Genomic DNA, 23,584 nt, shown 5'->3' with positions numbered 1-23,584 from the left:
GAATATGCCTGCTTGGGTCCATGAGTACCCACGCATTTCCTGCCTTTGTTTTGCTCTGTTGTGAGCCAAAATTTGATGTACTTCAGTCTTGCCTTACATTCATTTCTGTTTTTTCTGATATAAATCGAGCAGGTTCATGAAGATCTTCCTGTTTGAAACTGGCAAGAGTAGAACCGATTATGCATTTCTTAACCAATAAAAAAAAAGTGGAAGTAGACATTTGAACAAACAATCGAGTGAAAAGGAGAAAATAATGACAAAAGAAAAACGGGAGGCTACAATTAACCCAAAATGAGAAAAAACTACCAAAGAAAACAACAGGATTAATGAGCATGCCCTCCCCCCCTACTGCTGTCGTAGGTGGTCGAACGCTTGCACCAGCGTTGGCGCGAAGCGGGTGGTGTTGATGCGGGCGTTCTGCTTAAGGTAGAGCTTAAACATATTCTCCCAACCACTGCGGTGGATGGACTCAGGGTCCTTGATCGCCGGGTGCTCCGGCCCCAGCGTCTCCATCAGCGAGCTCTCCTCCGCGCTTATGCTATAGTCAAGGTACTTGAGCCCCATGTCCGTCGCGCCCTCGCTGAACTCCGCCCTCGCCAGGTACTCCATCTTCCCGTACGGCACCACCTGGATCAGCACGCCGCCCGGCGGCAGGTGCACCGCGTTCGTCAGCCCCGCGCCGTGCATGCCCAGCACCACGTCGAACGAGTTCACCAGCCGCGCCTGCTCCGTCTCGGACCCGTTCACCCGCGGCTCCGACAGCGCCGCCTCGAACCCCGCCGCCTCCGCCGCCTGCAGTATCTCCTGCTCGTTCAGGAACCGGCGGAAGTCCCCCCGGTGGATCAGCAGCAGCCGCGGCTTCTTGCCCGGCTCCCGGGTCGGTGCTTCGCGTGGGAGCGCGTAGGTCTCGCGCACGAACCGCGTGAAGTCGGCCATGGTGAGGGGAGCCCCCGGCACCAGCTCGGGGACGATGGTCAGCTCCTTGTCGAGGTGGAGCCCCACCGTGACGCGCGGGAAGCACCGCACATACGCGTCTCGGTCCATGTCCACGACCTCGTACTTGGACAGCCCATGCAGCAAGGCCCTGTACTTGACCAGCCACCGCGGCAGGTGCTGGATGTTGCTGACCAGGAACGTCACCTCGCCGTGGTACCGCCGCGACGCGACGAACAACGGCACCAGAATGTCGGTGTAGTCATGCCAGTAGTTGCCCACGTAGCCCCCGATCCCGAACAGGACGGCGGGCATAGTGTGTGTCACCGTGCACGGCGGGGCGGCGGATCGGTCCTGCAACTGCGTCACCGTGACCGACCTCAGGCTCTGGCCACCGCGCGCGTACGGTGAGATCATCCACTCCCGGCGCTCCGACGACCTGCTCGCTGGGACGAGGGTCACCGACAGTGCTGTGCCGTTGGTGCGGACGTCGCCGTTGACTTCACACGTTTCGGACCAGTCACGCGAGCGGCCCTCCATGTTACACACCACCTTGCCATTATCTGTCACGCGCCAGGAAAGGAGAAACAATTACCATTGTTTTTTTTTTAAAGTTAACAATTAGCATTGTTAAACCATATGCAAATTGTTATGCTTTTTTTTTCCTGTGAAGAAACAATGCAAAATTGATATGCTTACTTGCTTATATAGCTCCCGACATTTATAGACATATATTTTTTTTACTTCTACTCCTACTTATGTGGTGTGTGTGATAAACTAATTAATTCACTTGGTAGGCACCCCAGGCCTGCATATTTGACTGGCCATAGTGGGAGTAATTTTAAGAGTAACATCGAGTCCAACTTAGCTAATTTTCCTATGTAGCAATGAGTTAATGAGGATGTAGGTAAATTGAGTAACTTAGCTAGTTACTCATCTATAATACCTAAATAGTTCATCCCCACTATGATATTTCTCTCAACATGCAAGCTATCCACATCAGCAACTATGCCATCTAAGCAAAAACTGATTCCATTTGCAGCCACGTCATTACTAACCCTACAGCTACCGCCCACACAATTCAATCAAACAAATGAGGGGACTCGGTTTTTAACATCACACATACCAAGAAAAATGAGATATAATCTAATAAATAAAAGTTTGCATGACACTAATATAGTCTAGAATAATGTGCACTATGCTACTCCTCACTCTGACAGTCTATAGCGATGATCAGGATCACAGGATGTTAAATTTAGTATTCACTGCTTCCCATGCATTGCCCTGGGTAGGCAACCGTCCATTAGTTTAATGAAAATATTCGCTAGCTAGATCTGAGTTCTTCGAATTGACAAAGTAATCAAGTGTTAGTAAGATCTGTCAGAGTTTTACGCCTATGTCAACCCCCGCAAAAAAAAAAACTCCCGTATTTACTGTGAAATTTGAGAGTCGATGTACTCCTACATTACCTCATTGCTTACAATAGACGCGGACATCCGTAGGCTAAATACACAGGAGTCGAAACAAACAGTTTTCCATTTTGCGATTTCTTAGGATACCCAAATTAAACGACCTGAGCATGCAAACTTGATCAAAGCAAAGGACCGGAGTGCTCTGCTCACCTGAACCTTGGATCAGCTGTATGTCCGGGGTCCGCTGCACGTCAGAAGCGACGACTGTAGATTAAGCAACAAGCAAGAGTTTGATCTTCAGCTTACAGAGACTGGGGACTGGAAATAAGCATAGTTGCTGGCACAAAGCAAGACAGATAGGTCAAAAAATACTCACGTGTTTCACTTTCACCAGGAGCTTTTATGAGCTGCATTGCAGCAGGATCTCTACTCAGCTGTTTAAGCGTGAGCCACTGCGCTACTGCTGCCGTGGTGGCGACTGCATATGAAGCAACAGGAAAGAAGTGTTGCCGTCAACCGCATCGATCGTGTGTGTGCTCGAGGTAGAAAAACAAAAGCCTCACCGGTCGTCAATCAACAAGGCTAGGATCTAGCTAACGATGAGAGAAGTTGCTATAAAGCATTGTGTTTGCCTCTTGGTAAGCAGAAGATTCATGAAACGGTGAAATGAAAGGGATAAATGGCTACCGCTGAGGCCGCTGATGGCAACCTCCTGCTGGAGGATGAAGCAGACGAGGAGCGCGAAGAGGACGCCGGCGGCGAAGCCGGCGTTGACACGGACCGGCGCACAGCTCATCGCCACTTGCTTTCTCTTGCTGTGGTGAGTGAGTGAGGACGTGTGTGCTAGTTGAGTCTGGTTAGCATTAGTACTGTTGTGAACAGGTTGAATTGCTGGTGATTAGTTTTTGGGTAGATTCTGCACCTGGCGGCGTACGTGGTATGGTGGGGGTGTGTGCACGTCGCAGTATGAGTGAGTTTCGCAAGTTATCGAGGGTCTTCCACTGGTGAAGCATACGTAGTACGTATTGTTTATCCCAGCGGGATCACCGACGACAGTTGAATTTGCCCAAATGCACCTGGCGTAAACAGTAATTACGTCCCTGTGTTTGTATTTAATCGGGCAGAGTACATGCAACATCATATTGCAAGTTTGCAACTGATTAGACTATCTTAAGTACAAGTCCATGTCAACGTGAAGATAGTAATGGCCACACGTGAAGTTGCAGTGCATGATTCGTGGTCTGACCGAGCGCATAGCAGCCGGCGGTGTAGCGTGGACGCGATTGATACCTATCACTCACACCTACTCCTTCATCCTTAAAAAAGTGTACTTCCAACATTACGAGGGTCAAACCAACCGAGTTTATGCAAAAATATATTAATGTTTGTGAAGCTAAATAGGTATATGATAAAAATATATTTTATTATGAACCTAATGCTACTAATTTGACGGCATAAATGTTCATATATTATTATATAAATACGGTCAAACAAAAAATTGACTTTACAACAAAATTAGAAGTACACTCTTTTAAAAACGGATGAAGTACGGGAGTACGATGATGGGAAGGACATGGGAGATGAGTTATTACCTTGAAGGAAAAGTGCGGCTCTGGAAAGTGTCCATAGCGGAGATAGTGGCAGTGAGCGGCGCATCTAAGGAGTAGGTATCGCGCTAAAAGGGGCCGGAACAGATATGGATGACATACACATATGCTTCTGTGTGAAGTAAGATGTGCTCTCTACAGGGCCTGCCGCATATGCTTCTGCATGGAGCACTCCTATGCTTCACAACAAAGCATACATGTGCTTAGCACAGATCACACCTAAGCCCAGGACAGACCAAAAACCTAGAAAAACATGAAAAAACCAGGAAAACATGGAACTAAGGATAAAAGAACAAATAAAACTTAAAAAATGGTCCGTCGAGGGAATCGTCCAATGCACAACACATGACAATGCCGGAGTGCTCCCACGCACCAAAAGTACCCCTTGCGGTGCATATGTTAACTAGTTGCTCTTCATACACACCATGTTTGTCGATATGCAAGGGTTGTGCCTATGTTGAAGATGGAAGGGCACCTTGTTACATGAATACTTGGGACACTTAAGGCCACCATTGGCCAAATTTAACACAAAATGGCCCAAATTATTATAGGAGTAGCGCACCTTTATAACATATGCTAAACCTCGCTTACTGTGAGGTTGTATTGTATCTAGGCCTGGCGGTTTTGGGAACTTTTGGCCCATGTTTTTAATTTATATATACGTTTGTGTTTTCTCTATTGGTTTTTTTTGCTTTCCTTAGGTTTTATTAAAAAAATCATTTTCTTGTTTATTTTATTTTTAACTTTTATCTCATTTTAAAAATACATTATAAAAAAAATTCAAATATGTGTTTTATGTTTTTAAAACACACATTAATTTTTTCTGAATACATGTTGAACTTTTTTCAAACAGACGTTAAATAGTTTTTGATACCTGTGAAACATGTTTTTGAATACATGTTGAACATTTTTTAAATTAATGGCGAATAACACACAATGATAATTTTTGAAACACATGTTGAACATTGGTTTCTAAATACATGGTGAATATTTCCTTAAATATGTTTTACATTTTTTTAAATACACATCGAACATTTTAAACACAAGATGGACTTTTCATTGACACATGAAGAATGATGAAATTTTTATAAAAACATGGTGAGCATTTTCGTAATAGATGATACATTCTATATGATATACACGTTTTTTTAATACATGAACATTTTTGTAAAACATTCTAAACATTTTTTAATCACACGATGGACCATTTCCAAACATCTGATGCATATTTTTCAAAACACTTTTATAAATTATAGGAACATACTTCTAATATGTTCCAAATCTATTTTCATGGATCATTTCACAAAATATACAGAAAAAAATGTATAACATACCTATGGTATGCGGGGTACGTGGTGACTCATGCACACTCCGTCCGGCGCTGGGCCTGGCCTATTTTGGGGAGTTGCTAACGTGATCCGCGCTTCCATCTTTGCTGTAGGCGAGGTATAGCACTGCCCGACCAATAATACCGCCGATGATACGATCGGTTCGCAAGAAATAGCCCACTAGTGCTACTGGTAGGCCGGGCCTTTATCAGAGGCAGCTAATTCACCCTAGTTTTGCGAATATTTTAGAACCGTTCGCTCGGTCTTCAGAAGCTTCTGGAATATTCCACCTGACTTTCAGATTTTCTTCATAAGGTTGTTTCTTTCTTTTCTTTTCTTTTTTTTATTTTATCAAGGTTTTTAGGTTCTCTTTATTATTTATTTCTAAGTTTCTTATTTCTTTTCTGTTTATCAGTTTCTTTTCCTTCTACAATTATATATTTGTGAACATTTTTTAAATTGACAAATAGCTTTTCAAATTCATCAAATTTTTTTTGCATTCTCGAACTCTTTTTAATTCATGATTTTTTAAATACATTACAAAATCCTTGAACTTTCTTGAATTTGTGGCCATTTTTAAAATTCTTCAAGATTTTTTACCTGTTTCATGATGATTTTAAAAATCATGAAAATTTTCTCAAAATTGTGAATAAATTTTTATTTTCAGTTTCTTAATTCACACTAACATATTCTGAAATAGCAGATATGTTTAAATTCATGAACATTTTTCCAAATATCTCAATTTTTTTTCAAATTCGTAAGTATTAAAAGTGTTTGAAGGGCTAACCATAAATAAAAGGTAATAAACTACAACTGCTCACAAATGCCAAAAACATTTAACCTTTTATTTTGTCCATTAAAATATCAAAACTGTTAGATCAATTTTAAAGCCGGAAAAATTACCCATCAATAGCATGCACTAAATTATGAACTGTTATGTAATGAAATGTCACCCCTCCCCCCCCCCCTCCCTTCTGCGCCAAAAAAAAATCAACCGTGAACAATGCTGTAAAACATCTTTCCTCTGAGGGCCTTAACCAATTTTTCTCTTTCCCCAATATAGTGTCGGCCGTGCGACCCACAACACTGCGTCGACCACCGCCAAAATAATCAATCCATGTTATCCATCCCATTGATCACCACTAGCACATGTTTTGTTACTCCAGCTAATCCTTTCATGACCATCGACAGATTAGGCAACATGTCTGCCTCATGCATCACGGCCTCTATATTCTCATATACTCCTTTGTAAAAATATAAGAGCGTTTAAATCACTAAACTGGAAGTAGATGCCAACGTATTTGCCCCTGTGCCCAACATTCACACACAACCGTCCATGCCGGCGTATTTGCCTTCGTGCCCTAGGTTGGTCGACTCTTCTCCCTTATTTTACGGTCGACAACACCAAACAATGATGCCTCAAAAAGACAGTGGCAGTGGAACAGACGATGCCAATGCCCCTTGTTTACGCTTCTCACGGAGAAGGAGGCAGCGGAATCACCAGTCTTCAATCTTTTCTCACGTACATAGGAACTTTTTTTTCGATAAAGGGCATTTTTATTTCATAATGAAGTATTAAGGGATACAAACATGGTGAGAAATAAATTCAGCCTCTGCATAGTTAGGATGCACGTAACCAACACTTCCCCCTGGCACACACACACACACACGCATGTCCAAAAGATCCACCAACAAGAGCAAAGTTATACAAGACCAAAGCTATGCCGTGGCAGAAAAAAAGGAAAAGAAATGACCCCTGTAGCGATCAAAACAACGATCGACAAAAATGCAACAACGACCATCAGCACCTACGATATCTTGACAACACAAAGACCACGAGTAAGGTTCTTCAAAACACAACTGTTTGTTACCTCTTGCTCGGGCAGTCCCGCACCATCCTTCGATGTGGCCACCGGTGGAAAATTTGTAGAAGACAACGCCATTGTATGTTACCTCTTGCTCTACTATCCTTGTATGACAGCAAATCACCCGACATGCCAATTAAGAGGGAAATCATGTCAGACTATTCCTCGCCGGCATAGCTCGATCCCGCCACCGCTCCACAACCTTCAATTCATCAAGTCATGCAATCAAATTGCCTCGCGCCATCTTACACCGTCCAATGGCATTCAGAAGATGAGTTGCGGTCTTCGGCTCCCTCTTGCACAGCTGGCACAAGTTGTAGTTTGGCCACCCTCTTCTGTGCAACTGGTCTGTTGTCTAGATTCTATCCTTGGTAGCGAGCCAGGCAAAGAACATGCACTTGGACGGTGTTCAATTCTTCCACACAACCTTGTTCATGTTTGAAGCGGCAACGCCCACAAATTGGGACCTATAGGCCGATGCCGGGGAATAAATTCCATTGGTGGTGAGGTTTCACTTGATATCATCGGGGAGATCATCCTGCAGAGTATTAATCTTTGTAATAATTAGGCAACGTGTACAAGGTCAGGGCAAACTAACAGTCAATACAAAACAAGTTTGCGAGGGCCACCATGCTAGTTTAGTGAAAAGGGAGAAAATAATGACAAGAGAAAAGACGCCATGCCACCTAGCAAAGAATTAACCCAAAATGAGAAAAACTAACTAAGGAAACAATGAGTTGACGAACATTATCTGCCCCTAGTGCTTGCGTAGGTGGTTGAACGCTTGCTCCAACGTTGGCGCGAAGCGAGTGGTGTTGATGCGTACGCTCTGCATCAGGTAGGACTCATACACTGTGGTCCAGCCGCTTCGATGGATGGAGTCGGGGTCCTTGATTGCCGGGTGCTCCGGCCCTAGCTTCTCCAGCAGCGAGCTCTCCTCCGCGCTCACGCTGTAGTCAAGGTACTTGAGCCCCATGTCTGTTGCCGGCTCGCTGAAATCCAACCTCGCCATGGGCTCTATCTTGCCATACGGCACCACCTGGATCAGGACGCCGCCCGGCGGCAGGTGCACCGCGTTCGTCAGCCCGGCGCCGTGCACGCCCAGCACCACATCAAACGAGTTCACCACCCGCGCCTGCTCAACCTCGGAGCCGTTGTGCCGCAGATCCGTCACTGCCACCTCAAACCCCGCCGCCTCGGCCGCTCGTGCAATCTCCGGCTCGTTGAGGAACTGGCGGGAGGTCACCCGCTGGATCAGCAGTAGCCGCGGCTTCTTGTACGGCTCCATGGTCACTGCTCCGCGTGGGAGCGCGTAGGTCTCGCGCACGAAGCGCGTGAAGTCAGCCATGGCGAGGCGCCCCCCCGGCACCAGTTCGGGAACGATGCTGAGGTCCTTATCGAGGCGGAGCCCAACCGAGACGCGCGGGAAACACCGCACATACGCATCGCGGTCCATGTCCACGACGCCGTACTTGGACAACCCCTGCAACAAGGCCCTGTACTTGACCAGCCACCGCGGCATGTGTTGGATGTTGCTGACCAGGAACGTCACCTCGCCGTGGTACCGCCGCGCTGCGACGAACAGCGGCACCAGAATGTCAGCGTACTCATGCCAGTAGTTGCCCACGTACCCCCCGATCCCGAACATGATGGCAGGCATCGTGTGGGTCAGCGTGCACGACGGGGCGGCAGCCCGATCCTGCAGCTGCATCACAGTGACCGCCCTGAGGCTCTGGCCAATGCGCGTGTACGGTGAGATCATCCACTCGTGGCGCTCCGACCAGCTCACTGGAACGAGGCTCACCGATAGGGCTGTGCCATTGGTGCGGACGTCGCCTTCGACTTCACAGGTGCCAGACAAACCGCGGGAGTGGTCCTCCGTGGTACACACCACCTTGCCATTATCTGTCACGCGCCAAGGAAAGAAAAAACAATTACCATTGTGAAACTAGCTTCGTTCGTTAGCATAAAAGCAAGTACAATAGAGCTAAGTCAGCTGGCTATAAAAAATAAACTAGTATATTTTTACTTAGTTGAAGGAAAGAAAAGAGGAGAGAAAAAGTAAGCGGGCTCTTGGTGAAGAGCCAACTCTAGCACGTGCTCCTAGTCCTAGGCACTTTGTGAGAGTGAAAGGTAGGCCATATAATAAAAAAATAGTACACTCTTCTAATCAACTATTGTACATATTTACTATAAAATGGACTATAAATGACATGACAATACTTATAGCCAGACTAAGTTAGCAGGTTAACATGTTGCTTCAACGGTTGAACAACGTGTTCATCTTTTCTAATTGCACTCGGCCTGCCTAACTAGTACTGTAACCATCAACCCGTGTGCCTTCATGGAGTAGCAAGTTGATTGTTGTTGTCACGGTAAGTCACCCAGTAAGGAAATATCTTTGATAAATGTTAAACCTGCAAATTGATAATTTTTTTACTATGAAAAAACAATGCAATTGATATGCTTATAGCTGTCCGCCTCATCGGTTATATGTGGTCCGGTGGCATGCATCCTGCATGCATATAATAATCTTTTATACTATATTAACAGAGGTTATTTAGAAGAATGCATAGGATTCCGTTATTTTATGGACACGAATATCTGGTGAACGTTGGCCGGGAGCAAAATTCCCAGCGAACGCCGGAGTTGCTATGTCAAAACAACTAAAAATGCCATACGTTTGTTAGAGACTTGCCATGTACAGAATGTAAACTTGCCATGTGTATGGAAGAATTGCCAGTGAACACTTTTTTTCTCCGGAAAATGTCATCTGTTTGATTCCCACTAGACGGCCCGTGCTAGCGTTCGCTACGATCGACCTTACCTGAGCGAACGTTCACCAGTTAACATTTCCCATATATATTTTTGTAATGGTAGAGGACAGCAGTTGAGATCAAGATCTAGGGGCTATTTTGTTATTTTATATAATGCATATGGGAGTAGTTTAGATGCAAATTTAGGCTGTGCTACTTTATGCATGTATCCTATATAGCTATATGGGTGATCCTCAGTAATTTATTTCTCTAGCATGTCATGTTAACATGTAACCACACATGTACAAAAAGACCTCAACATGCAACCATGCATGATAAATTGATTTACAGTTGTCTTCCTTATATTCAATATTATCAACCAGCTATACAATATTAATACAATTAGTTATATTCAGTTTCAGTTTCAGTTTCAGTTTTCATATTAGTAATTCAAATATTCATATTCCATGCAACCAAATATTTGTGAATTATATTGAAAAACATATTGGATATAATATTTAGATGCAAATTTAGTGGATCACTTTATGAGATGAACTTTAATAATGACATGATTGGGTAAATGGAAGCAAATCCAAGGGGCTAGCTTACTTTTCGCAATGATAGCGATGGGTAGTGGAGATTCAAAAGGAGCACATCTTAGTTTTTTTTTAAAGTTTTTCTCACAGTACAAAACATATTAGCAAATAGTGATGCGGCAAACGAGTATATGCAGGAGCATTTATCATTAGCTGCATCATCAACCAATGCATGAAGCCTAGATAACACATCTTGATTCATCTTTGATATGCAAGTTCAAACTAATTAAGAGAGAATACTAGTGCAAATTTAGCTTGGTTTTTTTCTAGATTATATTAAATGGTGAAAGAGATGAGTGATTAGAAGCAAACCAGATCAACTGGTAATAGTTATCAACAATGATTGGGTCCACATCATTAACGGTCGGAGTTTGTCATTTGAAAGAACTCTATTATTTATTTTCTCTTCTAGAGTGCATGTCTCGTGAGGATTAACATGGAGCCTCTAATTAGCCCTCTATAGAGAAAAATAAGAGCGTTTAGATTACTAGTTTAGTGATCTAAATGCTTTTAAATTTCTTTAAAGAGGGAGTACTAGTTAAGCATTATTCTTTTTGTCGACCTGCTGATGCGTTTGTTTAAAAATGGTAATATGACTTTTTCATATTAATAAAGTCTATTAATTGAACATATGTGGGGACCCATATGCTGGTTGGTGTTAATTTTAAAGACACTATTCTAATTACTAGAAAACTTTAACAATGTTGTGAATTGTAAGAACATTGATCTAAAATATTAACCAGACCGCTCTAGTTCACTTTTAAATGTAAACTGACATTGACTTCTCTGATTTACAGGTTAAGGCTAGTCATAGTGAGGAGTGACTTAGACTAGTGTCATGCATATGACACTAGCCTATGTTACTATGTTCATAATGCAAAGTAACAAAGAAGTAGCTAGTAACATAGATGATTGCATTTATTAATTTGTAGACTCATTTATTCTTGGGAAGCGTTATGTTACAGTAACATACTCCCTCCGTCTATGTGTGTAAGTCATCTTACGAAAACCAAATAGTCCCAAAACACTTAGGCGCGGTGCATTAACTTCTACCTCGTTTCTTGTTTCTTAACATATCAACCAATAAGACTAGCCACAATGGATAGTAACATACACTAGTAACATACACACATTTTTAGACTATGTTACTACCTTGATAGTGGGTAGTAACTTAAGTGTGATAACATGCAAAAATTCATTTATTAGGTTATAGACTCATATTGCATTGAAACATGTGATGTTACAGTAACTAGTTAAGTTACTACAACTACCTCTCTCTTCATTAACTCATTGCCACATAAGCAAATTTGCTGAGTTGGACTCGATGTTATTGCTGAAGTTACTCCCACTGTGGCGAGTCTAAGAGATGAAGGATGTGTATGTTTTTAATGACTTGAGATTATCAAACACGACATGCAGTGGTTAGTTCATTGCATGCAATGCTATTAATTAGCAAATAAACATTAAATTCTCTTGTTTTCCCCTCCTTCTTGGTCACGGTGCACAACCTAAGATGACTTACTCACCTAGACGGAGGGAGTATTATTTTACTCTAGGCACCTCTTTCCTCATTAACTACTTGCCACATAAGCAAATTATTGAAGTGCGTTATGTTACTAGTTATGTTACTCCCACTATGACCAGTCTAAATCATGAGTTGCCTGTCAGATCTGTCATACATGTATTTAAGCTTAAGTGAACTACCTAGTCACTGCCGGAAATAGAGGCGACCCGACAACCTTTTTTGCGTGGGAAGAAAGTTGTCTTCTGAATAAATGATTTTCCATATAACTTTTCCTTTTTCTAGTTCATGATTTCCTTGGGTACCCAAACTAACAGAGCATGCATGCAAATTTGGTAGAAATGACTGGGAGAGTTTGATGATCTGCTCACCCGTATCTTGAATCGGTTGTTTGTCGGCGACCCGGTGCACATCAGACGTAACAACTGTAGATTAAGCAACAAGCAAGAATTAATCTTCAGATTATAGACTACACAGATTGGAAATAAGCATATGGGTAGATGTGCTCACGTATTTCACCAGGAGCTTTAATCAGTTGCGTTTCACCAGGAGCTCTAATCAGTTGTTTAACCGTGCTCCATTGTGCTAGTGCCGCCGTGGTGGCAGCTGCATATTAAACAACAGGAAAGAACCGCTGCCGTCAGTCAGCTAAATAAGCCACATTGGTCGTCGAAGGATAAGGCTAGGCTAACGTACGTTAGCGTGACATTGAAAAGCTAGCCCCGGAATAAGATGATGGAGTATGCAAACAGCGGGTAAGAAGATGAATGGAACGAACGAATCATTTACCACTGATCGAAGTCTGCTGCCGGACGAGGAAGTAGACGAGGAGCGCAAAGAGGACGCCGGCGGCGAAGCCGGCGTTGGCGTGGACCGGCGCACAGCTCTTCCTGGGCCTCTCCCTCTCCTCGCAGCAGCTCATGCCCATCGCCTCTTGCTGCTGCTTGCTGCTGCTGCTGCTGCCAGTCGTAGTAGTGTAGTACACTACTGTACTAGTGAATGAGGACGCGCCGTTTGGGTTCGCTTCGGACTGGGTTTATACTCTTCAAAAGTAGGAGGAGTACGTACTAGTGCATGCACATTGTTTATCCTACGGGAAAACCGACGAGGCGACGCTGTTGACTTTGCCCAAATACACGTAGCTCGATACTTACATAGCGTAAACATCAACTAGGTGTTTTTATTTAATCGGGTAGACAGGTAGAGTAAATGCTCTATAAGGACGCCAGTGAAGCAACTTTTGAGTGATGTTGAGATCCGAGTCCCACTAGCTAGCAATGCACCTTCGCTGCTATTTCCGTCACGATAAAGACGATCGTGTAATGCCATAGAAAATCATCACCCGTTTACTTCACATGCCGCGTCTTCATAAGTCTGGTCAAAGTCAACCGCAATAGTCTGTCGACGACCATCGAGAATTCTGAAACTTTACCTACTATATACTTCCTCCGTTCGATGAAAAGTGTACATTTAGAAATTTTAGAATATGAAGTGGAGTAAAAAATGTTTTGGAAAGATGCAAGCCACCATCTCTCACCTCTTTAATTACCCAACCCCAATGAGCTAAGTGCATTTAAAAATTAAAAAAACTATGTATATAATGCTATTGATCTTAGTTATCGTGTGATGAGATAAAATACTTTAAATTACAATGAAAATATAGAAGTACACTTTTTTATGGATAAATTTTTAAATCCAAATATACACTCTTCAGCGGACAAAGGGAGTAGTACTTCTCTTAATCCATCCAACGGTCAAATCAACAAGTGAAGACAGGCACTATAGGCCTGGAAGAGAGAGCAAATTAATGACCAAATTCGAACGGGGATGTTCGAACTCTAGCTGAGCTAGTTCTTCCCTAAAACGAAATCCGCTAGATAGAATTTTTCTGCTTGAGTGCATGTATTCGGCACATCAAATATGTCATGTCGTGGGTATAGTGATACACAAAGTGTCAAAAGTTATGTACTTTGAACATTGAACCGGCCATTTAGCCCAACCAATTAAAGAAAATTCCTTATTTGACACTGTCTTAAAATCTGGTTTCTTATTTGACACTGAAAAAGTTTTTCTTTTCTATTTGACACTAGTCCTAAATTTTATTCCCTATACGACATTTCCATCCATTTTGAGCCTAAATGACACCTGAAAAGACGATTTTGCCCTTCATGTGGTATGTGTATGTGCGCGCGCGCGTGTGCTGTTGCGTGTGTGGGTGCACGCGCACATGTGTGCTGCTGCTGCATGTGTGTGTGCATGTGTGCTGCTGCGTGTGTACGTGCGTGCGTGTGTGTGTGCTGTTGCGTGCCTATGTGCTGCCTGCGTGTGTGTTGTTGCTGCATGTGTGCTGCTGCGTGTGTTTGCTACTGCATGTGTACGTGCGCGCGCGTGTGTGTGTGCGCGGTTGTGTGCCTATGTGCTGCCTGCGTGTGTGCTGCTGCTGCTGCGTGTGTGTATGTGTGTGTGCTGCGTGAAGTGTGTGTTGCTGCGTGTGTGTGCGTGTGCATGTGTGTTGCTGCGTGTGTGTGTGCACGCGCGCGCGCGTGTTGTTGCGTGTGTGTGTGCGTGTGCGTTGTGTGTTGGTGCATGTGTATGTGTTGCTGCGTGTGTGCTCCTGCCCTCGCACTGATGCTGCGTGTGCGCGCTATTGCCCCCCACACACATACCACATGAGGGGCAAAAGAGTCTTTTCAGGTATCATTTAGGCTCAAAATGGACGAAAATGTCATATAGAAAATAAAATTTAGAACTTGTGTCAAATAGGAAAGAAAAACTTTTCCGGTGTCAAATAAGGAAGCAGATTTTAAGATAGTGTCAAATAAGGAATTTTCTCAACCAATTATTGATGGGTGTAAAAAGAAATTGTTGATGGATGCCAACGTTGGATACATCTGCTTAACTGATTTATAGTGGTGAAATGTTGTAGTATTATCATGCTTGTTTAGGCTTTGTCAATCAACTACCTATGGAGTGTATTTATGCATTTTGAAAAGGAGGGTTACTCCTGGCCTCTGTATCAGAATGATGTATGCAACCATATTATTAAGGAAATGTCCAAATAGGTTTGTGATCCGATACAAGCTCACAAGAAGACCCAAAGTAAACTAGAAATAAGGGTTGCCACAACTGGCAAAAACAGATCAAGATGACTAAACACCTAGCTTATTATTCGACCGCCATCCAAACCATTTGTAAGTATCCCGTGCTACCGTCTTTCAACGATTCCACTCAATAGCCATAAGCTCCTTGGCTTCCGCATGACTGAGTAACGACCACATCTGGATGCAAGAAGTGGCTTTGTATATAACCTGCAAAATTTTATAAGAGTTTGTCAGTTAAAAATCATGTCATTCCTACAGTTTCATATAGCCCAAAGTAATGCACATACTTCTATTTGAATATGTCCCGCAGTACTTGCCTCCACTCCATTAAGCCACGTCCGAAATAACGTGTTAATACTATTAGGAGGGCTAACATTAAAGGCTACATGAATCGTACACCATAAGAGTTTGACGAGAGAACATTTGAGAAAGAGGTGTTGTATAGCTTCATCTTGATCACAAAAGCAACATTGTTTACCACCCTCTCATCCTCGTTTTGCCAGGTTATCCTTAGTCAGAATCATTTCCTTGTGCACAAACCACATGAAGACTTTTATTCTTAGTAGTACTTTAATATTCCAAATAAAGATTGATTCCGGAATAGGACAAGAGACTATTAAGTCTAAATACAAAGACTTCATGGAGAATATCCCATTCGCGGATAATTTATAGTGAATCATATCTGCCTCATCAGAAAGGTGAACGTCCATCAACCTCCACACGAGATGCAGCCAACTATCCCATCGGTCTCCTACTAGGGACCTCCTGAACTGGATATGTAGAGGGACAAATTGTAATATTGTAGCAATATAAGCGTCCTTATGTTGTACAATATTATAGAGAGAAGAATATTTTATGGCTAGTGGCATCGCCCTTAACCATGTATCTTCCCAAAATCTAGTCGAGTTACCATTCCCAATGATAAATATAGTCCTATGGAAGAAGGTTGCTTTTGTCCTCATTAACCCCTTCTAGAAAGGCGAGTCATTGGGTCTTACGGTAACTTGGGCCAGGGTTTTCGATTGCCGGTACTTATTACGCAAAAAATTGTACCCATATTCCTTCGGTCTCAATAGAAAGACTGTACAAACATTTGCTGAGCAGGCATCTATTCTTTACCTCTAAGTTTTTAATCGCTAGCCCACCCTGGTCCTTTGGTCTACATATAATGTCCCACTTGGTTAGCCTGTATTTTGTCTTGATTTCATCACATTGCCAGAAAAATCATGATCGATAGAAGTCTAACCTTTTACGTACCCCTACATGCACTACTGCAGGAATGCCTAGCAATGAAAGGTGTAAAAATCCCAGCAATGACGGGCAAGGCTCTCAGGGTCGCCCGCCACTGCTAACAAGGCATCAGTGGCGTGCGCGACCTAGCAGTGGCTGGCTTCACATAGTGCCCGCCACAAGTATAATCCAATAATGGCACTAACGTCACAAACTAGCAATGGCGGGCATCAATATTCACCCGCCACGGTTATGATTTTAAAAATTAAAAAAAATATGCACATCCCAGAGGCGCGGCGCCGGCACTCCACAGTGCGACCCTGCCCAACTCAGAAGCTGGCGCGCGCGCGCGCACACACACACACACACACACACACACACATCGCCGGGCTGCTAGATCCGCCGCCGCATGAGCCTGCTGGATCTGCTGCCGTGATGGACCAAATGTTGGGAAACGTAGCATGCAATTTCAAAAAAATTCTTACGATCACGCAATATCTATCTAGGAGATGCATAACAACGAGAGGGGGAGAGTGTGTCCACGTACCCTCGTAGGCCGAAAGCGGAAGCATTAGCTTAACGCGGTTGATGTAGTCGAACGTCTTCTCGATTCAACCGATCAAGCACCGAACGTACGACACCTTCGAATTCTGCACACGTTCAGCTTGATGACGTCCCTCGAACTCTTGATCCAGCAAAGTGTCGAGGGAGAGTTTCGTCAGCACGACGGCGTGGTGATGGTGATGGTGATGTGATCCGCGCAGGGCTTCGCCTAAGCACTACGACAATATGATCGGAGGAGTAAACTATGGAGGGGGGGGGGGCACCGCACACGGCTAAGAAACAATTGATGTCCTTAGAGGTGCCCCCCGCCCCCGTATATGAAGGTGGGAGAGGGGAGGAGGAAGGCCTAGGGCGCGCCAAGTGGGGAGGAATCCCACTTGGACTCCTAGTCCTATTCGGGCCCCCTTCCTTCTATCGGAGGGGGAAAGGGCGAAGGAAAGGGAGAGGGAGAAGGAAAGGGGGGCCGCGCACCCTCCCCTTGTCCAATTCGGACTCCCCATGGGGGGCGTGCGCCACCCCCTTGTGGGCTGCCTTGCCTCTCCCCTATGGCCCATATGGCCCATTACTTCCCCCTCGGGGGTTCCGGTAACCCCTCGGTACTTCGATAAATACCCGAAACACTCCGGAACCATTCTGATGTCCGAATACTATCGTCCAATATATCAATCTTTACCTCTCGACCATTTCGAGACTCCTCGTCATGGACTCCGAACAATCTTCGGTCACCAAAACACATAACTCATAATACAAATCGTCATCGAACGTTAAGCGTGCGGACCCTACGGGTTCAAGAACTATGTAGACATGACCGAGACACATCTCCAATCAATAACCAACAACAGAACCTGGATGCTCATATTGGTTCCTACATATTCTACGAAGATCTTTATCGGTCAAACCGCAATGACAACATACGTCATTCCCTTTGTCATCGGTATGTTACTTGCCCGAGATTCGATCGTCGGTATCTTCATACCTAGTTCAACCTCGTTACCGACAAGTCTCTGATACATCTCCATCGTACCTGCTTTTCCAAACACTTTTGACCTTGTTTTGGACTCTAACTTGCATGATTTGAATGGAACTAACCCGGACTGACGCTGTTTTCAGCAGAATTGCCATGGTGTTATTTTTGTGCAGAAATAAAAGTTCTCAGAATGACCTGAAAATCAACAGAGACAAGTTTTGCAATAAATGAAAAATACTGGCGAAAGAATCAACACCAGGGGGCCCACAACCTGTCCACGAGGGTGTAGGGCGTGTCGTGGTTCTAAGCCTGACAGTAGAGTGGGGGGGTAGGTATGGAGAGGCAAGGTCCTAGCTATGGAGAGGTTGTAAGCACAAAGGATGTACGAGTTCAGGCCCTTCTCGGAAGAAGTAACACCCCTACGTCTCGGAGCCCGGAGGCGGTCGAGTGGATTATGAGTGTATGAACTACAAGGTGCCGAACCCCTCTGCCTGTGGAGGGGGGTGGCTTATATAGAGTGCGCCAGGACCCCAGCCAGCCCACGTAGGAGAGGGTTTAAGGTGAGTTAAGTCTGGGGCGTTACTGGTAACGCCCCACATAAAGGCCTTTATTATCATAAAGTCTACTTGATTACAGGCCGTTGCAGTGCAGAGTGCCTCTTGACCTCCTGGTGGTCGAGTGAGTCTTCGTGGTCGAGTCCTTAAGGCCAGTCGAGTGAATCTTCGTTGGTCGACTGGAAGGCGACCTCTTCTAAGGATGTCCTGGGGTAAGTTACTTGGATCAGGTCCATGACCCTACCCTAGGTACATAACCCCATCATTAGCCCCCGAATGGATTGAGGCTTCGAGTGAAGAAGGAGTTGATGTCGTTTCCGATTAACCTTTGCGCTCCGATTGTGCGCTGTTCTGGACCAAAGAATCCCTTCGTCGACAGGAAACAACTTGCCTTCAGTCGACTTGATCCATTCTGTTTTTGTGTCGAGTGATCTTTCAGGCTTCGACGATCTCCGAGCGACGGATCGCCGGAAACACCGCGCCTGACAGACTGATTTGTTGCTCGCGGATTCCGCGGGATGCGAAATTTGGGGGCGCGCGCGAAGCGGGGCGGACCGCGGCGTTCGGATGGGACGGGGCATGGACGCCTCGATCTCCGCGCCGCCTTTTTCGCCACGTATCCCGTCTGCATAACTGTTCCAGATATGATTAGATCGACCGGACCCACCTGTCATCCACTCGGAAGGGACCTTATAAATGTGCCTGGCGAGGATTTCTGTGCTGCGCCTTAGCATTCTCCCCCTCTCTCTGCTTCCTTCCTCCCTGCTCAGCGTGCTCGCTCTCGCCCCCGCACCACTTCCCTTCGCGCATCTCGCCGGCGACCATGGCCAAGGAGAAGACGGCGGTGCTGGAGCGTGCAAAGAAGGCGTCGGCATCGGAGAAGGCGAAGGGGAGATCCACCAGCCGCGGAGGGTCCTCGTCCAGATCCCGCCTGCCGAAGGGCTGGGTCCAAGGAGACTGGATCCAGTCGACCATCACGGAGAATGACCTCCTCGACATGGCCAACGAGGGCTTGATTCCCCACGGAGCTGCGAGGCTTCCGGGGATGGAGTGGCAGCCCCAGCCAGAAGAGGGTGAGTGTGTGCTTTTGGCCACCCATGTTGATCGCGGGTTTTCCTTGCCGCCGAGTGTTTTCTTTCGTGGCTTTTTGAACTTCTTCGGAGCGCAGCTCCACCAGTTTACCCCAAACTCCATTGCCTATCTTGCCGCGTTCATGTCCATGTGTGAGGGTTTCTTGGGCTGTCGACCGCACTGGGGTTTGTTCAAACATATATTCACGTGTCGATCTCAGACCGTGAAGAAGGCGAGCCCAGGTGATGAGAGAACCCGAGTCGTCCAAATGTGCGGAGGCCTGGGGATTCAGGTGAGGAATAAGAGCACCTTCCCGCCCATGACCTTTCCCGAATCCGTCAGAGGCTGGCAGTCGACTTGGTTCTACTGCCAGGTCCAGTCGACGCCAGGGCAGTCGAGTGGACTCCCTCCGTTCACCATGGACCGAGTGAGCAAGCCTTCCCCTCTGAAGCTGATTCCGGAGGAGAAAGCTGACGTGAAGATGTTGATGGAGCGCGTGGTGCAGTTGGATCGGGAGGGAGTGATGGGCATGGACCTCCTGGAGGTTTTCCTCAGGCGTCGCATCCAGCCTCTCCAGTTCCGGAGCCACTGCATGTGGTTGTACTGTGGGACCGAAGACGAGACTAGAGTCCATCCAGAAGCAGTCGACGATGTCACTTTGGAAAGATGGATGGCAGCCGTCATCGGAAACAAGGACAACCCACGCGGAGCCAGAAGGATTCCTCCACTCGACCACAACAGCGACTCAAACAAGGTACACTTGCTCTGCTCTCCACTGCACCCTCGTCGTATTCATTTCTGTTAACCCTGCCGACTGGTCGACTGATCCTTGTCTGGGCATCTGCTAGGCCCTCACCGAGCTGTACTCGATGCCCAATGGGGCACAAGCTTCGACTGAGGAGGGCGAGGCGAGCGGGGGCGAGAGCCAGGAAGATGAGGAATGGGACTCGGATGTTGCAGAGGATGATGACGACGATGATGATGGTGTCGGTGATGAAGACGACGTCGAGGACGAGGAAGAGGAGGAGGAGGAGGTCGTACCGCCGCGCTTAGAAAGGCGGTCGAAGCTTGTCCACGACCCTTCGACCGAACGTGGTAAGGGGGTTGTGACCGCCACTCAGTCGACCAAGCGCCCTCGGATCACCTCTCCGGTGCCGACTGAAAAGGCGCCGAAGCAGCCCAGGGCGGCCTCGTCGAAGCCGATCAAACTCTTGCCGAAGATGAAGGTGTCCATCCCCACCATATCAGGGTAACTGTGCTGCTCATATTTTCTTATTCTGTGTGAACTTTATCTCTGGTCGACGCTGAAGTTAGTCGACTGATCCTTTGGAGTTGCAGTGCTGCTACTTCTGAGACCTCGGCCCGGGCTGATGACCACGAGATGGAGGATGCAGCAACTTCGAACCCAGGTACTGTATTCTTAACACCGTTCTTAGTCGACTGACTCGCGATCTCTGATCCTGATTCTTCTCCGCAGCTCCACCCAACACTGTTATCAATCTCCCTGACGACGACGAGGATGAAGAACCACTGACACGCAGGAGGAGTCGGAAAGCGTCCGCCAGTAAGGTGCCTCAGGATGTGACGGCGCCTGAGATTCTGACTGTGGAGGAAGAGAACACCACTCGACACACGGTGTCCTTCGCAAATCCACTGACGAGTGCTCAGCAGCCCTCCCTCTTCACGACGCACCACGTCCCCGAGGACCAAGCTGGCGCAGCGAAGGAAGCAATACGCCAGGCGGGACTCATGATGGAGCAGCTGAAGACCATCCGGGATGCGAGCCAGGCAGCTTATGACGCCAGTTCTGCCCTCCAAAGCAATGTCCAGGTCAGTCGACCACTGTTTGTTCTGTTGGATATGCTACCAAAAACTTTTCTTTTCCGGAATTTATAGTAGTCACCTAGTGGGTGTGTCGAATAAACTCCGTGTTAGCGGGGGCACGCTGAGTGCACCCGCTGGGTGTAGTCCCCAAGGCTAAGGTCGACTGCTGGCAGTCGGCCTTAGGCTTTATGACGTCAATCTTTCTGTCAGTCGACTGGTCGACTGGATTTCACAAACCGGTGGGGGCACGCTGAGTGCACCCACTGGGTGTAGTCCCCAAGGCTAAGGTCGACTGCTGGCAGTCGGCCTTAGGCTTTATGACGTCAATTTTTCTTTCCGTCGACTATGTCGACTGGATTTCACAAACCGGTGGGGGCATGCTGAGTGCACCCACTGGGTGTAGTCCCCGAGACTGTGGTCGACTGCTTGCAGTTGATCACAGTCTTAGAGAATGCATTTTTTTTTGAGGTCGACTGGTCGACTTTGTCTTCATCGGGATTAGTGGGGGCACGCTGAGTGCACCCACTGGGTGTAGTCCCCGAGACTACGGTCGAATGCTTGTATTTGGCTGTAGTCTTAGAAACGTGTGTTTTTCCCTTTTTCACTCGGAAGTGAATTATATTTGACATTTAGTCGATTGGTTCTTCGCAGAACTCCTGTGATCTTGTGGCTCGCTACTCAGAGCTGGAACAAAAACATACTCAAGTCGAGCTGAGCTTGAAGCTGGTTTAGGAGAAGCTGACAAAGGCAAAGGAGGAGACCGAAGGTATGTTTGGTGAGACCCTGACGACTGCTTTTCCCCTTGCTTGTTTCAAAATCTGATCTTGCTGTAACTTGCAGGTAAGGTAAGGGAGGCCCAGCAGAAGAAAGACCTTGAGCTAGCTGAGAAGATCAAGCTTGCTGACGAGAAGTTAGCTTCAGTCACCAAGCTCGAACAAGACAATACCAATCTGAAAGCTGCTCTTGGGATTGCCAACAAGGAGGTCAGTCGACTGAAAACTGATAAAGCTGCCCTGACCGACCAAGTCAGCAAATTGACCGAGAAGAAAACTGAACTGGAGGCCTTCCTGAGTGGCCTTGCCAAGAAGCTGTTTCTTATGCTTGAAGGTAAACCTCCATGTTTGGTTAATATTTCCAATTGTGGCTTTTTCCATTCGACTATCCCCTTGACTTAGTGATCATCCTTGCAGAATTTTGTCAAAACTTTGAAGAAGAAACCAGCCGACTGGAGCCAAACCTCGACCCCGTCAATTCTCCGGTGAACGACGAAGTTGCCATGGATGTTTTCCGACTGGAGTCTCGTGTTGCAGCTGTCGTGGACTATCTCGCAAGGCTGAAGGCCGCCACATCTCGCATCGACTCGACGCTCTGGCCTGAGGAGACACTTCAGAATGACCTTGAGTCGCTGATGGCCCGTTTGAACACGATCCCTGGTCGAGTGCAGGAGTGGAAGAAGTCCTCGGCTCGGTGTGGTGCAGATGTCGCTCTGTGTCTGGCCCGAGTCCACTGCAAAGATGCGCGAGAAGAGAAGCTGGCGGCCCTTCGGGTGGCCAATACCAAGAAGCACGACTTCAGGTCCTTTATGGAAACTTTCCTTGCAGCTGCCACTCGGATCGCCGACGGAATTGACCTTGATGAATTCGTTGCACCTTCCAGCCCTCCATAGGAGGGGTAAAAAACTTCTTCTGGCTCGATACTTTTAAATTTTCCTCGGTATGCCGAGTGGAATTGTAACCGACAAACCTTAACGGGCTTGATGCCTGAGTACTTTCGGTTCCTTTAGATGTCGATTCAAACTTGAATTTGGTGCTTGAATACGATTGCCTTCGGCTCGAAATGTCTTTTGCAGGTTCAAAGCAAGGCGCCTTTATTGCAATCGACTTATCCTGCGGTCCACTTAGGCGAGCACTGGGCCGCAGCTAAACCTCCGAGTGGAAGTCAGGCTTACCACTCGGTAGGATTTTTATAACTTAGGCGAGCACAGGGCTGCAGCTAAGCCTCCGAGTGAGGGGGTCGCTCTTCGCTCGGTAGGATTTTTATAACTTAGGCGAGCACATGGCTGCAGCTAAGCCCCCGAGTGAGAGGGTTGCTCTTCACTCGGTGGAATTTTTATAACTTAGGCGAGTGCTTGGACTGCAGCTAAGCCTCCGAGTGAGAGGGTTGCTCTTCACTCAGTAGGATTTTTACAACTTAGGCGAGTGCTCGGACTGCAGCTAAGCCCCCGAGTGAGAGGGTTGCTCTTCACTCGGTAGGA

The 23,584-nt window shown here is 46.3% G+C and overlaps 2 protein-coding genes across 2 annotated transcripts; both read right to left on the bottom strand.

Moving 5' to 3' along the window:
* Positions 1-230: 230 nt before the first annotated feature.
* Positions 231-3,156, bottom strand: LOC119319029 (beta-1,2-xylosyltransferase XYXT1-like). The gene is made up of 4 exons (XM_037593547.1): positions 3,033-3,156; positions 2,722-2,823; positions 2,556-2,609; positions 231-1,496 (listed from the first exon to the last, which is right to left on the bottom strand). Exons 1-4 carry the CDS (start codon positions 3,139-3,141, stop codon positions 346-348), a joined length of 1,416 nt encoding a protein of 471 aa, XP_037449444.1. The 5' UTR covers positions 3,142-3,156; the 3' UTR covers positions 231-345.
* A 4,617-nt stretch (positions 3,157-7,773) lies between these two features.
* LOC119319103 (alpha-1,3-arabinosyltransferase XAT3-like) lies at positions 7,774-12,947 on the bottom strand. Its single transcript, XM_037593606.1, has 4 exons — positions 12,809-12,947; positions 12,530-12,625; positions 12,391-12,444; positions 7,774-9,050 (listed from the first exon to the last, which is right to left on the bottom strand). Exons 1-4 carry the CDS (start codon positions 12,945-12,947, stop codon positions 7,903-7,905), a joined length of 1,437 nt encoding a protein of 478 aa, XP_037449503.1. The 3' UTR covers positions 7,774-7,902.
* Between the last annotated feature and the right edge of the window lie 10,637 nt (positions 12,948-23,584).

This window comes from Triticum dicoccoides, chromosome 6A (assembly GCF_002162155.2).
Source record: "Triticum dicoccoides isolate Atlit2015 ecotype Zavitan chromosome 6A, WEW_v2.0, whole genome shotgun sequence".
NCBI lineage: Eukaryota > Viridiplantae > Streptophyta > Magnoliopsida > Poales > Poaceae > Triticum > Triticum dicoccoides.
This window is presented reverse-complemented; position numbering and strand designations above follow the sequence as displayed.

What these genes read in the sequence shown, in the direction of transcription:
- LOC119319103 (XM_037593606.1), bottom strand. Translation starts at nt 12,947, where the DNA reads ATGGGCATGAGCTGCTGCGAGGAGAGGGAGAGGCCCAGGAAGAGCTGT. An exon ending in GCAGCAGACTTCGATCAGTG is followed by an intron (nt 12,626 to 12,808) that starts GTAAATGATTCG and finishes TTTAATATGCAG; the next exon opens with CTGCCACCACGGCGGCACTA. An exon ending in TAAAGCTCCTGGTGAAATAC is followed by an intron (nt 12,445 to 12,529) that starts GTGAGCACATCT and finishes CTTAATCTACAG; the next exon opens with TTGTTACGTCTGATGTGCAC.
- LOC119319029 (XM_037593547.1), bottom strand. Translation starts at nt 3,141, where the DNA reads ATGAGCTGTGCGCCGGTCCGTGTCAACGCCGGCTTCGCCGCCGGCGTC. An exon ending in TGCCATCAGCGGCCTCAGCG is followed by an intron (nt 2,824 to 3,032) that starts GTAGCCATTTAT and finishes CTTCATATGCAG; the next exon opens with TCGCCACCACGGCAGCAGTA. An exon ending in TCCTGGTGAAAGTGAAACAC is followed by an intron (nt 2,610 to 2,721) that starts GTGAGTATTTTT and finishes CTTAATCTACAG; the next exon opens with TCGTCGCTTCTGACGTGCAG.